General features: G+C 39.4%; 1 protein-coding gene across 1 annotated transcript; it reads left to right on the top strand.

Annotated features, from left to right (window-relative positions):
• The first annotated feature begins 11,991 nt into the window (after window positions 1–11,991).
• Window positions 11,992–12,513, top strand: LOC125371760 (uncharacterized protein K02A2.6-like). The gene has a single exon (XM_048380480.1). The coding sequence runs from the start codon at window positions 11,992–11,994 to the stop codon at window positions 12,511–12,513; it is 522 nt and encodes a 173-aa protein (XP_048236437.1).
• Window positions 12,514–18,744: the final 6,231 nt, after the last annotated feature.

Raw genomic sequence — 18,744 nt, 5'->3', positions numbered from 1 at the left:
TTGCAAAGGGTCATTACCCTGGAGCCATGACATCTATATGCCTTGAAACATTTAATTGCTGTTATTTATAAGATGCTAATCCTAATTGTTAATCCCCAGTTTTGTGTACATCGACCATCTGCCATCCTGAACAGGATGTGCAAGTATGTCACTGATGATTTACTGTTTACATTTATATTTATTACTTACTAAATGTCAGGTGACCTTGGCCATATAAGCCTTGGTCCAGAGAGAGAAAAAAGAAGGAGAAAAGAGAAGGGGTTTGACTTTCTTACCAAGCAGACCTCTCTCCCACAGCCCAGAGTGTGTACCGACTCTCTGTGGCACCCTCAGTTATATTCTAAGATATTGTAAATTGTTAATTGTTCTTGTAAATAAAATTGTGATTAGTCTCCTGTGACTCTGGCTCTTTGCTGACTAATTCCCCAAGCAAACCAGCACGTCATTCTGGTATTGTTCACCCAGAACAGTTCCATGATAATTTGGCGGAGAATCATTGTTTTCGGAACCACAGAGTCCAGGAACTAACTACGACCAGCTACAAGAACCCATTGGAGGACATGTCCAACTGTGATCATCTGATGGAATAACAAGCAAGCTGCATCAACCTCTGACCTCAACACTGGATTAAAGACAACCAACTCCTCCAAAGACACCAACAAAGGAAGAAAAAGTCTTCAAATATTGTAAGTAATACATTGTTGATTTCTTGTCATCCTTTAATTTAGTACAGTACATACTAATAGGTGTCATGGAAAATATGAAGTCTGGTATGGAAAGTAACTTTGAAAGTGAAATTCCAACAGTGTCTTTAGTTACGCCCCTTGCCAAAAGTGTAATTCAGGCAAAATTTGGCACAACAACAACAAATTGTTTAGTAGACACAGGGGCATCCATTTGTTGTATTTCGTCTGCTTTTCTGAGCACAGCTTTTGAAAACCTTACTCTTGGAAACTCACCCTTTCCACAGGTAAAAGGTGTTGGCGGCGAATTGCATAAAGTGTTAGGTTCAGTTGTGTTAGATTTTGTCATTGAGGATCAGGAATTTTCTTAAAGATTCCACATTCTGCCTACACTTCCAGAGGCAGTGATACTAGGTGAAAACTTCCTTGATGACAATGATGCAGTCTTAGATTATAGCTGTCATTCCTTGATACTTAACAACAGCACCTCAGACAGGCAATATATCAATTTCATAGCCAATTCAGTACAAGAGATTAGTGGATTAGCAAAAACAATAGATCAGATTTACATCCCCCCTCAGAGTGAAATTCATTTCAAGGTTAGACTATCAGAGACCAAAGATGACTCCCTCATCCTCATTGAACCCATTGCTTCCCTCACTGCTCATTCTGAAGTAGCAGGTGGTAGAACTCTTTCCAAAGTGAAAAGCAAAACTGCTACATTTAGGCTTATGAATCCCTCCCAAGAAGAAAAAGTTCTTGACAAGGGTACAGTTGTAGGCAAATTTAGTTACATTGAACAAGACTCTGTTTATGAAATCGACTCTGACCAACCATTCATCAGTACCGTTCACACCACTGAGAAGAGAGACAATGACACCAGGGATTATGTTAAAATTGCACAAGAATTAGGATTTGATTTGACCAATACACAACTGACTCCAGACCAACGACACAGACTACTTAGATTTTTGGGACAAAATAGAAACATGTTTTCAACGAGTCTTGCAGATTTAGGTAAGACTGACATGCACCAACATATCATTGACACTGGCAACCACCAACCCGTTAAGAGTAGACCATATCGTCAATCTCCTCATCTCCAAAAAGTCACTGAAGAACTTATAGATGATTTTCTGAAGTATGATTTGATCGAGGAATCTACTTCTATGTATTCAGCTCCAATTATCCTAGTCAAGAAACGCGATGGCTCATATAGATTTGTTTGTGACTACAGAAAGTTGAATTCTGTCACTTTACCAATGTCTTGGCCTCTTCCAGTTTTTGATGATGTTGTTGATAACATCGCCAATGCACATGCTAAGATCTTCTCAACTTTAGACCTTGCTAATGGCTTCTTCCAAGTGCCATTACATGAAGATTCAAAGCATAAAACTGCTTTCGTCACGCATCAAGGCCTTTATCAATTCAAACGATTGCCCCAAAGTTTGACAAATTCTCCACTTTGTTTTCAACAGCTCATGAGCAAAGTGCTACGAAAATTGCTTTTTAAGGTTGTGCTGATCTACATTGATGATTTGATAATTTACAGCAAAAACTTTGAAGAGCATCTCCAACATTTGGAGCAAGTATTTTACTATCTGAAACAGGCAAAATTAACACTAAAGCCATCCAAATGCAATTTTGCAACGGACAAAGTTTCTTTTCTGGGTCATGTTTTATCATGTGGAGGTGTTCAAGTTGATGACAAAAAGATTGAAGCAATTAGAACCTTTCCAGTGCCCAAGTCACAAAAGCAGATTCGCTCCTTCTTAGGTCTCACGAACTTCTACAGGAAGTATGTGAAAAATTACGCTCACATAGCGCTTCCACTGAATGCCTTGCTAAAGAAGCATTCGGAGGCAGAACTAGGAAAGAAACCAAAGTTCCAATGGTCACTTGAGTGTGATCAGGCATTCAACACACTCAAACATGCTATGAGTAATACACCTGTTCTGGCGTATCCAAATTTTGACAAAGAATTTCTTCTTGCAACTGATGCCAGTGATATGAGCATAGGTTTTGTTTTGAGTCAAAAAGATGAGAAAAATAATGAACATCCGATAGCTTTTGGTGGTAGAGCTCTTCATGGCAGCGAAAAGAACTGGAGCATTACAGAAAAGGAAGGCTTAGCTCTAGTTGAAGCCATTAGATCCTTTCGTCCATACCTTGCAAATTCCAAATTCACAGTCTACACTGATCATATAGCATTGAAGTGGCTGAAATCCATCAAGGATGCCACAGGTAGGTTAGGACGATGGTCTTTGGAACTTTCTACCTACATTTTTGACATTGTTCACCGCAGCGGCAAAGCCAATGGGAATGCCGATGCTCTCTCACGTAGGGAATATGAGGAAAATATTAACTGTAATGATCAGACAGAAGAAGATGCTGAGAAAACAGTCTTCTCAGTAACTTCAACTCAGCAAAGCAAATCAACTAGCAATACAATCTTGCCAAACACCCATTCATCCACACAGGTCACACAGACAACTCAGACTGAGGATATTTGCACACCTATTGTCAATCACTTAGAATCAGACACCCAAACAACACATTGGTCAGTCACCTTTGAATATGAAGAGGATTATCAGTCAGTACCAGTTAATGTTGTTGCAGCCTTACATGCTACAAATGCTGATGTTACCCAAGACACATTGGTTGAAGTAAGTATAAAAGAACATCCAAATTTACGTCACCTACAAAGGATTTGTCCAGATTTCATCCAAATCTTTGACTACAAAGAGGATGAAGTCCTTCCACAAAATGTAAAGGATCGTCAAAAGATTCTTATTGAAGCCAATACTTTTGAAATTGATGAAGGCATCCTATACCGATTTGTTCCACAAAGACAGAAAGGCCACGCAGACAAGTTCATTAAACAGCTGGCAGTCCCAAGAACCCTCAGAAATCAAGTCCTGCAATCCTATCATGACTCAGAGTTTGGCGGTTGCCACCATGGGAAAGAAAGGATGCACAACACCATGAGACCTAAGTACTACTGGCCCAAAATGTACAGCGATATTGCTACTTATGTCCAGACATGTGAGGTATGTCAACAGACCAAGAGGTACTACCATGGCAAGAAGGCACCACTTCGTCCACTACCTGTAGAAGAGGTCTTCACCCGATGGCACGTTGACATTCTCGGTCCCCTGCCAACAACACCAGATAAGTACAAGTACATTTTGGTCATCACAGATGCTTCATCTAGATGGTGTGAAGCCTTTCCACTTCGGACCCAAGAAGCCAAAGAAGTAGCAGATGTTTTCGTCAGAGAAATATTTTGTCGGTATGGCGCACCAAGGACCTTAATTTCAGACAGAGGTCAGAATTTCATGTCCAAACTTATCAAAGCAATTTGTGAACTTTTGGCAATTAAATTTACACATACCAGCCCATACCATCCTCAAACAAACAGCTGTGTAGAAAGGCTCAACTCTTACATCAATCAATCACTAAGAGCCTATTGTAACAAGTCTCAAAATGATTGGCCCCGTTTTATTCCTGGCATCATGATGGCCTATCGGATGGCTCCAAATTCATCAACTCAAAAATCCCCATATGTTATGCTTTTCGGCCGAGAAATGAGAGCTCCACTAGATGTAACATTAATTCCAAAAGACAATTTAGGCCACAATAACAAAAGTTATCTTTCCAATTTGCTTGAGGAGCTTGAAATCACTAGAACAATCGCAGCTGAAAACACTGCTCGGGCTAAGGAGGTGTATTCAGAACAATATAATAGAAAGGCTAAAGAACCAGAATTCACCCCAGGTCAAAGAGTTTGGCTTTACTGTCAAAAAGTTGAAAAGGGCCTTTCCAACAAATTAACCAAAAAGTGGTATGGTAGCTATTATATCATCCATACAGGTCCAAATTATACCTACAAACTACGCCGAAGTTCTGACGACAAAATACACAAACCACTGGTCCATGCCAACCGTCTGAAGCCATATTTTGATCCTGCTGATCGTCCACAGTATCCTCCAGAACCATACCTCAATAACCCCAGTGACATAGATTCAGGAGTCATGGATGACAACGAGGAACCAGTCAATGATACTCAGTTTGACAGCAACAATTCCCCATCAACAAGTTCAACTTACCAGGCTACTGATCAATCACCTCCACAACAGAAAGGTAAGAAGGTCAATTCCAAAACAAAGGCAGGTACTTCCAGCAACAAGAGTCCAAAGCAAAAGACCCCAACAAAGAAGAAAAACCCTGTTTCAAGTACAACAGAAAAACCTACCAGTCCCACGGCAACAATGAAGGAAAATCATGCCACACCAGGTCCTAGTGCTCCAACCAAGGAAAATGAAAAGGTAAACAAAGGGAAAAGAGGAGTGAATAGTAAGCATCACCAGCCCAAATCCAGAAAACAACCCGACGACAGCCAGGTACAACTTCCAAGTCCAACATCAGGTAATCAAACCAAGGATATCCCTCAGGTTTTCAATCCAGAGGACATCCACTCAATTGTTAGTTCCAAGAGAGCAAATGGCAAAATCTACTACAGAGTGAAATGGAAGGATCCAGAAAGGGGAAACACATGGGAGTATGGCAGCAGCATTCCAGACTCCATTCGGAGAGAATTTCACCTCAAAAGAAGTATGTCAGGAAAACGACGAAAACGTCCACTGAAGAATCATAAGTTTTTCGACCAAAAGGAATCAGCACAAGACAATAAATCAGTCAATGTTCTGTCAGGTAATTCAATGTCAGGGAATGTCCAGCAAGAGAACACCAAACCATGCATAGAATTAGACGTCAAACCATATCCAATTTTTCCAAAACACCTACGAAAAGTAGATCATGAAATAGAAAGAGTTATGGGCATTGAAATTATTCAAGGAGACTGCTATGTCAAGGTCTCATATGGAGATGATCATCATGATTACCAAACACGCTATTTTGAAAGTGTTCCTCCCCACCTCATACAGCGCTACCTTGATGATAGCTGGAAGGATCTTTCTAAGTGGCCCGTTAAAGTAGACAGGTGTCCATATGATCCGACTCAACTACCAATCTATAAATCCAAAAGGGTTATTTTTCCACATGGGGACTTGGGAAACATTGACAGGTTTTACTACCGTGCTACAAACCTACACTATAGACGCAATTCACCATTTTATGATCAACTCCCCATATATGCCTGTGAATGCCAATTGAAAATATTCTTGTGCAAAATACAAAATCTCCTAAATAAACGGTGCAAATCACGAAACAGCTATTAGCTGTATCTTGTTATGTTTTCTTGTGTCCAGTCTTTTCACTATGGGTCGCCAGTTGAGAACAAATGGCATCAGCCTGATCATCTGAGTTATTTGTATCACAACAAATTTTGAGCATTGACCTGATCAACCAATCTCAAAAACCAAGCGAAACGAACCGAAACCGAAACCGTACCAAAACGAACCGAAACCGTAACAAACGAATCAAACCGTACAGCAAATCAAACCGAATTGAAACGAACCGTATCACGAAAATGAAGTGAACCAAACCAAACCATACCGTGAATCGAAACGAAACAGAACCTTATCGTGAATTGAAAAGAAATGAACCAAACCAAAGCAACCGATACTGCGAATCGTACCGAAGCAAATCAAACTATATAGCAAACCGAATGAAACCGAACTGCATTGCATTGAACCGAATTGAACTGAACGAAAATCGAAACGAAGCAAAGCGAAACAAACCAAATTGAAATAAACCAAACCTAACAACTGACATGAACCAAAACAAAAAAAAGGCAAACCAAATAGTTACGAAAACTAACAAAGAATTCTAAAAAGGATATACACCTTTTGTATACCGTATTAGTGTAATAAACCAATGCACTTGTTATATGCACATGCACATAGATGCATATATAATGCGTCTAATGATTGTATCCAAAAATAGAAGGATATTACTATTTTTCATGATATACTTTTGTAATTTACCGCCAATACATCTTCCTGGTCATGACACCGTTTAGTAATATTTATGTACCGATCTTTTACATCATAATTATCATATTTGTTTTATTTTCTAGTTATTACAGACAAACTGAGAAAGTATTTATATATGACATATTATTTGAACATGCTAACTCTCTTTTCTTTGTTTCCATGTAAAACCTCCATGGACACAGCCTACTATCTTACAACCCCAATCCAGGATGTGGAACTCAAGGCCTCCTACATCACCCATACAACTACCAGTACAGAGTGCCCAGACAAGCCAGCTCCACATCCAGAATCCCTGATGACAGCATTTTTATATTATGTTTCCTTATATCAAAGAGACTCTATAATAATTATTATTCACTACTACCAGTTTAACTTTATACATTGTCCATCTAAGCCTTAATTATTTTTATTTTACACGTTTGGGGTCCAAACTTTTTCAGACGGAGGGGAAGTTATCATGGGATAACATTTATACTAAGTTATCTTATAATAATTAGATCTACATCAAGTGCTTTTATGAGTTATCATGGTGTAATATTTATACATCATTTCATATAATTATAGTTTAACAAGAAATAATTATCATTAGGTAAAATGCATATATAAAATATCAGTAGTTTCAGTTAAAGCCTTTTTAGATGGTTGCTAGCCTAAGGTAATGGGAGCGCGTCTTCTAGACATACTATTCAATAAGACAAGAGTTACGTCTACATAGTTTAATTGGTTTGAAGCTTTTAGATAAATGCTAGCCTAAGGTATCAAGATCCCATCTCCCAGACAAAGGATATTTATTTAAGTATATCTGTCATCACCTACCGGGGTATATTAGAATAACATTACTTCAATTAAGACTCATTAAGGATTAGCCCCCATACAAGCTCATCTATAGGGCATTAAGGATTAGCCCCCACACAAGCTCATCTATAGGGCATTAAGGATTAGCCCCCACACAAGCTCATCTATAGTGACACCCTAATCTCTTTCAAAGCATCCAGTAAATATGTCAACAAGATTAGTGCCAGTCCAACAGGATAAACAGGATTTAGTATTCCCCTCTGTCAAGCCATCCATTTAGCTTAGGACACAACCAATCGTGTATCAACCAATCACATTCCTTTCTATTGTTTAAATTTTTGTTAAATACATACTGTAGGCAGGTTTTAAGCAGAGAAGGGGTTTGACTCTCTTACCAAGCAGACCTCTCTCCCACAGCCCAGAGTGTGTACCGACTCTCTGTGGCACCCTCAGTTATATTCTAAGATATTGTAAATTGTTAATTGTTCTTGTAAATAAAATTGTGATTAGTCTCCTGTGATTCTGGCTCTTTGCTGACTAATTCCCCAAGCAAACCAGCACGTCATTCTGGTATTGTTCACCCAGAACAGTTCCATGATAGCGGTCTGCAAATAATCGAGTCTGGACCAGACAATCCAGTGAGAATGTAACTTGGCATTGTTCCTTAATGATATGGACCTGGTTCATGAAGTTTGTGCAGTTGGACTTGTTCCAAATGGTGCCAGCCATTTCATGTTTGAACTAAATTCCGGTGACCTGTTATCATCTGGTATTTCCAAAATTGTCTTACACTGACCCAACCGATCCTATTATTATGAATAACTAGACTCCAGTAGGAGAGACTCAATGGCTATCAGGAACCTCATATATGATTAATGGATGCTTCTTTGGATTCATACTTTTATCTACATATTTATTCTGTCAAGAAGGTTAAGAGTACTAATTTTGGCTTGTCATCTTGAGAGAGCTGCAGTATTAGTTCTAAACCGTGACTCAGAAAGACGTTTCAATGGCTTCCACCAAATCCACCTCCAACAAAGGCTTCAACCAATAATTACCTGGCAGATATCAAAGCAATGTTTGATATCAATATACTTTTCTGTGCAGGAGTTTTGGTCATCTCTGCCATGGCAGTGTACATTATGATGAAGACAAGGAGAAATTCTAAGACCTTTTTGGAAATAGAACTAGCATTCAGAACTAAATGTACTCACATCACTTTGGCCACAATTCCGTTTTTTCCAATATCTCTTACAATTTTTAGGACCAAACATGGTTCCACAATCGATCTCCATTACATGATGTGTAAGATTTGACATAATTTTATCATGGGACTCCCAACAGGCCGAGTTTGATAAATATGATCACTAATGACTGACCAGGGTGATGGACGAGGACTACAAAGTAAGCGTTTCTCTGATACATGGGAATGTACAATATCCCAAACTCAATGAATCAATCAGGTAGACCTTCTGCCCCACCACCTCACACCACAGCTACTAAGACAGCCGCTGTCAGGGATGTTAAGTTAATTTATCCATCTTTTCCACAAAGACAGGAGAACGCGGAAATGTCTCAATTGTGGATCCAGTGTGTTGCATATTCAAGGATCAAGTGGTAAATACTGATTGAATCTGACTGGATTATTGACATAAACTGTATATGTTATCTTTATCTTACTTGAAACATTTAAATTCAAGTCAATCACATGAATTCTAACTCTGACATTTGACAATGTCATCTGACGAATCTACGGAAGCTCAGTCATATTAGACCGCCGGCACCTCTGAAATTAGGGGATGATCCTGTTAAAAACTGGACATTATGGAAACAAATGTGGGGTCATTACTGTGTAATCACCGGTAAGAGTGATTAAACTTGTAATATGAAAATCTTCAGATCTTACTTAATTTCTTCTATGGGAGTAGAAGGACTACAAATCTACAACTCATGTGATCCTTCAGAAACTGACTCTGTAAAGAACATTATTGAGAAGATTGATTCACACATTCTTGGTGAAAGCAATGAGACTTCTGAAAGATACTAGAACTCAGCAACCAAGTGAGAATGTTGATACTTATGTAGCAGCTATTAAGCAGCTTGTGAAAACTTGCAACTTTTGTAATTGCCTTAGAGACTCTCTTACTAGGGACAGAATTGTTCTGGGCATATCTGATGCCAATACTCGTAAACGCATACTTCAGGAGCGCAACCTGACACTTGCAAAATGCATAGACATTTGTCGAAGTCATGAAAACACAGCATCTCAGTTGAAAGTAATAACAGCAGCACAATCTGGTGAAGTAAACAAAGTCATAAGACAAACACCACACATGTCAAAACATCACAGAGAAAACAAACAACATAATAACCCCAAACCTGCTTACAGAGGTATACACAACAGTCAAAGGTCAAATACTTACCAGGGAAAACAGCCACGACTAAACACCTGCAAGTTTTGTGGTAGAGAACATGTATTTCACAAAGAACTTTGTCCAGCATGGGGAAAGACCTGTAAGTTATGCAAGAGACAAAACCATTTTGACATATGTTGCACATTCAGCCATAAACCTGTTCATGGGGTACAAGTCCAAGATGATTGCTCTCACAATACAGATGTATCAGAAGATGGCTATGTATTTACTCTCTCAGAAATACAGACAGATGTTAACAAAGTTAACACACCAGATACAGATCTTATCCTAGCTAATATGATTGTTGATGACAAGAAAACAGTGACATTCCAAGTTGACTGTGGCTCAACAGTGAACTCTATCCCTGTCAAGTTTGTGAAGTGTGCATTACAGGACAGTGAAACACAATTGAGAATGTACAATCAAACTCTCACAAAGCCACTAGGAAAGTGTATCATGAAGATCACCAACCCAGAAAACAAGATGACATATAACATCGAATTTCATGTCATCCAAGAAAACTTGACACCACTTCTTAGCAGGAAATCAGCAGAGCAGATGCAGCTGTTCACTGTCAACTACCGCAACTTTCAACAAATTAACAACATCACCACAGATACCATGCTGTCAAACTTTACTGATATTTTCAGCAAAAGCTCCCAAGGTACTTTCCAGGAGTAGTTCACCTACATGTGAAAGAAGGTATTATGCCGTCTCAGTGCCCACCAAGAAAAGTTCCTATCGCTGTGAAGCCCAAGCTGAAGGAAGAACTCGACTGGCTGGTCAAGCTTGGCGTACTGACATCTGTTACTGAGCCCACAGAGTGGTGTTCCCAAATATCAGTCCAGGTGAAGAAAACTGGTCAATTGAGGGTATGTGTTGACCCCAAATCTCTGAATGAAGCTCTCCAACGGGAAAGATACCCGTTACCGACTATAGAAGATGCACTGCCAGAGATTGCTAAAGCCAGAGTGTTTAGCAAAGTTGATCTAACCCATGGGTACTGGCATTGCGTACTGGATGAAGAGAGCAGTTACCATACCAAGGTTATAACACCTTTCGGGAGGTACCAATGGTTAAGGATTCCTTTCGGAACAAAGTTTAATTCTGAAATATTTCAGAGAATGTTACACAAGACTCTAGAAGGTTTAAAAGGTGTTTTCTGTGTAGCAGATGGTGTGCTTGTGCATGGAGAAAATGATGATATCCATGACGCAAACCTCCAGCAATTACTTCAAAGATGCAGTGAGAGAAACATTAGACTGAACAGAGAAAAGTGTGTCTTAAAGACTGATCATGTTGAATTCCTGGGTCATGAAATCACTGCAAATGGACTGAAACCAGACAAAGAAAGTTGAAGCAATCCTGGAAATGGAGACTACGACTGATGTTGAAGCAGTTCGACGCCTTCAAGGAACTGTCAACTATCTCGCTAAGTTTCTCCCAAGATTGTCTGACGTCATGGAACCAATAAGAAGACTCACTCACCAAGAAGTTAGGTGGGAGTGGACTGATGAACAAGAGACCGCTATGACGGAGATCAAGCAACTTCTGACTGAGGCACCTGTGTTGAGGTACTATGATCCTCTAGAGGAGCTACACATCGAATGTGACGCTTCAAGCAAGGGACTGGGTGCAGCGTTGTTACAACAAGGTAGACCGCTAGCGTATGCTAGTGGAGCACTGTCTGATACTGAATGTGGTTATGCTCAGATCGAGAAAGAGTGTCTTGCCATTGTCTTCGCCCTGGAGAAGTTCCACCAGTATACTTTTGGCAGACCAACAATCGTACATTCAGACCACAAACCTCTTGATGCTCTTCTTCGGAAACCTCTGTACAAGGCACCGAAAATAAGAAAGAATTACCTGAATCACTTGCTCCATACTGCTCTGCTAGAGATGAATGCACTGTGCAGTGTGCACAATGGTCTGGTGTTCAAAGGAGAACGCATCATTGTACCTGAAAACATGAGAACCCAAGTCAAATCTCTCCTCCATTCATCTCATCTCGGGATAGAAAGTATGCTAAGAAGAGCTCGAGAGTGTGTGTATTGGCCTGGCATGACCGACTAGATCAAGCGGATCACAGAATCTTGTGAAACCTGTCAGACATATAGTAGAGCTCAACAGAAGGAATCTCTGATGAGTATTGAAGCCAACTATCCGTGGGAGAATGTAGGGACAGATCTGTTCACGTTTGAGGATCAGGAATACCTTCTTACCATTGACTACTTCAGTGGATTCTGGGAAGTTGATTATCTTCCGAAAACTACCTCCTTAGCTGTGATTAAGTCACTGAAAATACACTTCTCAAGACATGGCATTCCAAACCAGCTCATCTCTGATAATGGTCCACAGTTCGTGAGCAAAGAGTTCTCATCATTCACAAAAGTATGGGACATTGTACATTGTACCAGTTCTCCTAGACATCCAAACGCCAATGGCAAAGCAGAATCGGGTGTAAAAGCAGCCAAAACAATGATGAGCAAGTGGAAGAGTTCGAAGATGGATCCCTATCTCTGTTTGCTCGAACTTCGGAATACTCTGACTCAGAACACGGGGACTAGTCCGACCCAGAAGTTGTTCAGTCGAAGGACTAGATCAGTAATGCCAATGTCAAATGCCAATGTCAAAAGAACTGCTGATGCCTGGAAATCCCAGTGACTCCCTGAATGATCGCAGATCAATAGAGAGTGCCCAGAGATCTCAGTCCTGCAACAGACATGCGAGAGACTTATCCCCCTTGGAGGTCGGAGATATGGTTCGCATGAAACCATATCGACTAGGACAGAAAGAGTGGGAGAAAGGAACTGTGAGTAAACGACTTGACGAAACGCTCTTATGAAATCAAGGGTGAGAATGGTTCCTACAGAAGAAATAGAGTACACTTGAGAAAATCAAGCAAGACCAATCCTCCTACTCCTTTCCGAAAAGCTGATTCCTGCAGCGGAGACCGGTGTAAGACCAGATATTATACCCGTGACTCAACACTTAACAAATGTGAAGTCACCTGACCCTGTCTCAGTACATGAGACGAGCAGACCCAAATCTCAGGTAATATCTGTACCTGAAGTTCCAGACAACCCGAGACGATCTACCAGACACACAAGACGCCTGCCTACCTCAAAGACTTTGAGGTGTCCATGAAGTAGATCAACGACCTATGTTCCTGTTCAAATTGACTGTTAATTGATAATTGTGTTTAGCGTTCAAGAAATTGCAAAAGACTGTTACTTGTGTTAATCTTCGGTGAATAAGCTCTTCAGTTAAGAAGTAATAACTCATTAAGTTCATTACCTTTCATGGTAATCTTTTTTATTAATCACTAGTACAAGTGATGCTTTATTTACTCATGTTCTACGTTAAAGTTTTAAATCTTTTCAAAAAGGGGAGGATGTTACAATATCTGCCACGGCCCGGTTAACGGTGCCCTGCATGGAACTATGGCCTGTCCGGATTTTACTGTACTACGCACATCCGTTAGTAAATGGCTGACTGCCGAACCTAGCTCTCTCTCACTCTCTTGCTTTGATGTGGGCTTTACACCCCTACAAACTATTGAAACACCATCTATCAATTTCGCGAGAATCATTGATCGTATTGGAGACCTGGCTTGTATTAGAGACCCAGCGTGTCATAGAGGAAACATAGATACGTTTTACAGTTCATATGGGGGGTGATTGTGTGGCCGATGTAGTTTTTGTATATATTTGTTTTAATTTCATTTTAGGTTTTTACGTATATTTATTATATATAACAAGTTGTCAGTTTCAGTCAGCTATAACAAAGTGTATCTGACCTGTCTTACCTACTAACTGCCCCGTGGCCAGAAGCTTCATTTGCTGATTGGCCAAGCTAACACCTATTGTTAAACTGCATGCTTTGATTACACTGCATACTCTCTCAGCACATGAACTGACAGAACTGCTCAGACCAGCAAAGGATAAAGAGATAATATTAAATCAGGTGAGTTAAATGGTTATAATCTCTATCCTGTGTTGTATTGAAATAATACAGTATGTTTAAAGTGTTATATGAAGTAAACTAAATGCATGTAATCTAACATAAATGTTAGATTATGTCTAAATATTTAAATCTGCATAAGATAAGCTAAACACCCATACTTTATCACTAAAATGTATTCTATCACTTCAATGAAATATGTGTGAAAGTGTTTAACTTCAAGAGTGTTTTTAAAAAGCTTTGTAATGTACAGATTCAGATGTGATACATGCAAATCATTGTAAATAACTTTGTTCAGTATATTTAATGTTAAATGGTGTTTTAGTCTACTTATTGTTTATTCAGATAATCTATGGTGTTGCCATACAGGTGGCAGTTGGGATCCACACCCTTAGATCACCCACCGGGTATGCATTGTGTTATTTATATTTGTCTAAGACTTACAATGTAATCTAATTGTGATGACCACATTTAATGTAAGATCATATCATTAATTTCTGTCTTAAAGTATTGTATATGTTTATGCAGAATGTGTAAGCGTTATGTATATATATTGTGTATATATTATAGTCAAAAGAAAGTCAAAGAGTAATCTCCCTTGAATGTCGGAATTGTGGATCATGTATATTACTGTATATGTTCTAGTATAATCGTTTAAGGTTCAGTCTATCTTGTGTTTAATGGATGACTGATATATGTAAATACTTACTTGTAATAAGCCTATGCTATGTATCTAGTATTAATGATAATGTTTTACTTATTATTTATTGTGTAATTATGTGTTTCAGGGTGTATGATATCTAGATCCTTGATCACACTCATCGCATCGCAATAAAGACCTCAACCCCGTAGTATGTGTTTGTTGACTCGTAAAAGACATTCACTAAACTGCTACAATTGCTTGGCAGCCATTTTTTATGAATCAATATGTAGGCCATCTATGCATTCATACACACATTTTTTGTGAAAAGGCTCACTATGTTTGAAAGGGGTTTCCGTAGCAAAAAGGAAGCCTCTTTTTAACAAATCAGAATCAAGCATTCATCAGTGTCCTCGTAGAATATGAACTAATGTATGATGTTTATAAAACTCTACAAAGTTCTATGTTAAAATATGAAATAGAAATGAGAAGGGTGATTGTAATGGGAGGAAGCGTCGACTCAAAGATTATTGATTCCGTTTCTCTTGGTGATAGAAATAACTTTTTATGAGTAAAAAAAATTACCAAGATTCAGATCTTGTAATGTAAGTGCCAGAGAGCAAATGAAAGATGGAATACATGATCAGTCTTGACATTCGCAAATATTGTGAAAACTCCTGCTTGATTGGAATGTTCTGATAAAGGGTTTTCTGGCACCTACCAGTCCGACATAGTATTTGGTTTTCATTCTATGTTCACTTGACTGATCAGCTATGTTCGATTGACCAATGATTGTAGCTAGTAAACCAAGTCATTTCAGACAAGAAGAGTTTGATAGTACAAATTGAATCTACCACTTGAGGGAATGGAAATTAGCTTTTTTTTTAGATAAGCTTACGACTCATTTCACATGATGTTAACATTATTTCGGTGGGAGCAGGTGAAATTATCAAAGATAGTATTCTGTTAGTTGTCCGGGAGTGGTGCAGGTATTCAGAGACTCAAGGTTATCCAGAGAGGTTCTCTCTGCATATTGGAAGTCCAGATGAGAAAAGTGTTTTGAGTTGATCAAAAGTTTTATCAGACTCTTCTATGTATCCCATAGATATATGTTGTGTACAGGGGTCCGAAAACTGTCATATGCGCCGGACATGTCCGATTGGGAATCTCAAATGTCCGGTGTAAAATATTGCTTACCGGACATTTAAATGTTTCTGTCCAGACATTTTAAAAAGTATTTTCCGGACATTCTTAAATTTTGACCGGACATTATCAATAGTTAGGACTGAGCAGTTTCTGTCTGCAGTTGTAACACAATGAAGATTATCTACACTGACAAGCCTTGTTTGTTTTGATTGCTGTAAATACATCGTACCTACATGATAGTCCAAGCGGTCAATCACTATAAAAGGCAATAAACTGAGTTGACACTGATTGGAAATACTGAGTCGAGGATTAATTACTGAGAACATCTTGTTAATTTGAGTGAAAGGTGTTTACAACTGTACATAAATACCTTGCATCATCGATGTACCTCATTATCCTCACAATGCTACGATACGTAACTTCAGACAAGAAGCGAAAGTGTGACGACAGCCAGTCGACCGATGCAGATCAGTCGAGCGAATCTGCCAAACCCTCCAAGTCTGGACGATCATTTTGTAAGTCGTGGCTAACGACTTTCACTTGGTTGACATACTATGAGGATTTGCAGATTTTATTGTTTTCAGTAGCTAGTCGTATATTGAATTTTGATTGACCGCCAGTTTGCTTTCTGTGACGATCGATATCATATTTTTTTATGGTCAATAATTAAGTACAGATGAAAAAAGTATTCAGATAACTATTGCTATTAACGATATTTTAGTATTTGTGATTATATTATCTGTCTTGTTTTTAAATAATCTTTAGTTTAAAACAAAACTTTTCCCGTGAGGTCACCTGATAACCAAATATTGGATAATAGTCTCGATCCAAATGTTACGAGTACACTTGAGGGAGCACCTTTAGAATACAGTACCACAACTTCTCGTGAGGACGATCTCTGGCGTAGGTCACACGTCTCAAGACAAGACACCAGTTTTTGTGAGAATCCGTCGGACGCGAACCAGCGACCTTCGGATTGTTAGCCTGACAGCTAACCGACTAAGCTACGTCCACACTGTTAAACTTAGTGCAAATTTACCTAGTCATGCCTATGACGTCACGGAACTGAACGAAAAGGGTCGAATAGGTGACGGACACTTACGAAGGTTACGGGTAGGCATGGTGTCTCGTGACTTTAGTCTACGGACACTTACGAATGATCCCGATGCCATTTGGCACACTCATCCTATTCTGTAATCTACAAGATACCGAGTGGTGAGGAATGAGCCGATATGCCGCGAACGGAAAACGGCTCCAGGCGTCAGACGTCGACCTCGCGAGTACGCATGGATGATATGGTGATTTTTGTGACAGAAAAGTGTGGTAGGGAACACTGTAAGGATGATGTGGATAATAATAAGGAACAAGGGAGGAATAAGCACTAGTGACGACACAACGGTGAGTTCGCTTTTGAATCAGTACTGAAAAAATGTAGCCTGTGAAAGTGGCTTGTGTGAATGTTCCAGGACAGTTTCCAGTAGCCAAAGTATTCGACACAAAACCAATTCATACTTTTTACTCAAAGTTTTTGTGTGAAGAATATTAGGGTGCTGCTACAAAATCTATAATAGCCACTAAATGGGAAGATTTACCTAACCCTAATGATCGTAAAGGGATGATTGACCGTAAAGGGGATCCAAGGGCTAAGGACAGAGTTCGGGTAATCTAATAGCCACTAAACGGGTACCTAACCCTAATGATCGTAAAGGGGTGATTGATCGTAAAGGGGATCCAAGGGCTAAGGATAGAGTTCGGGGTGACCTACCCTAACACTAGCGATATTTGGATGCGTTCAGCGCAAATATAATATCCCTAATAAACTGCGTTCTTGTGCAAAATAATGAAAATTAATGAACCGAAAAAATAATATATGTATATTAGTTCCCATTTATAACCATTTTAGCCACTTGAATTACAAGAAAAACGAAATAAAAAATATACAAAAAAATAAAAGTGCTTTCGTAAACTAGCGCTTGCTATAAAATACGCCACCGCAGGCTATATTTAGTAAACAAATATTCAAAACTCTCCACACTGCTTGGCGTATTCAATGGCATTTCATGTAGAGATGATAGATCACTGGGAGGAGCTTATGCACACCCGATGACCCCTGACGTCACAGGGCATTGTTTCGCCGGTGTGACTGGCAACAAAATACTACAAATTACGTCATAGGGTATGATCACGTGTTTGAAAAGTTTGTGGTACTGTATTCTAAAGGTAGGCCCACTTGAGCAGATATTATTCATGAATATTAATTAGACCATTCACTACGTTAACAGATCGTTATTATAACAGAAACAAACGTATGTTTTCCATGTATATCTAAAATGACGTTATTTGTTATTAATTGTCTGGAGAATTAAACAATTTAAATTGAAACAATTCATGATTCATCATATTATGAATACGTAACAACTTGTAATGTGTGTGAAAAGTCGTACTAAAATACGCTATTTGAAGGGGGCGGTGCCGATTGGGATTTTTAATTTTCCGGACCCCTGCTTGTGTATAAAAAAAGAGAAGCAACAGAAACACATTTGAGGACCACTTGTGTGTAAGGAGAGGTGAGAATAAGTGGCCAAGGTAGGAGGGTATCGTACCCAACGCCTACGGTTACAATATGAATAATCTCTTCCTACGCCAGCGATGGGGATCCGTAGCTGTCAGATAGAACTTGAGAGCTCTTATGGGGCACATATTGTAATAAAGGAGAGAGCAAGCCACGGCTGTAGAGGCAAGATTCAGAGAATCTGGAGGCCTGCATTCTTTCATGATAGCTTCCGGTGGTGAGATTTAGGTTGGGAAGGTCTTGTAGACAAGGTCCGATCTGGGTTGATGCATCTGGGAGAGGATCTTCCATTAGTAAGGCCAGGAGTCTGGGAAACCATGGTCTTTTGGGCCAGATCAGGGTGATGGTACAGTCAGTTGGTTCTATTTTCTTTATCACTTTGAAGAATCCCTTGGTTCAATCCATAGACAGAGTGTCTAATTGTAGAACTCTCAGACCTAGTACCGGACTTACGTAGACTGGGAGCCGATGATTCAGACGAGTAGCAAACAGATCCATATCTATGTGATCTGGGTGAAAACATGCTGTCCACAAGGATGTTCAATTTCCCTGGAATATGTCTCACTTCCATTCG

The sequence above is a fragment of the Haliotis rufescens genome, unplaced genomic scaffold (genome assembly GCF_023055435.1).
Source record: "Haliotis rufescens isolate VD_foot unplaced genomic scaffold, xgHalRufe1.0.p SCAF_31, whole genome shotgun sequence".
Lineage (NCBI taxonomy): Eukaryota > Metazoa > Mollusca > Gastropoda > Lepetellida > Haliotidae > Haliotis > Haliotis rufescens.
The sequence above is the reverse complement of the archived record's forward strand: the minus strand, read 5'-3'. Positions and strand labels throughout refer to the sequence as shown.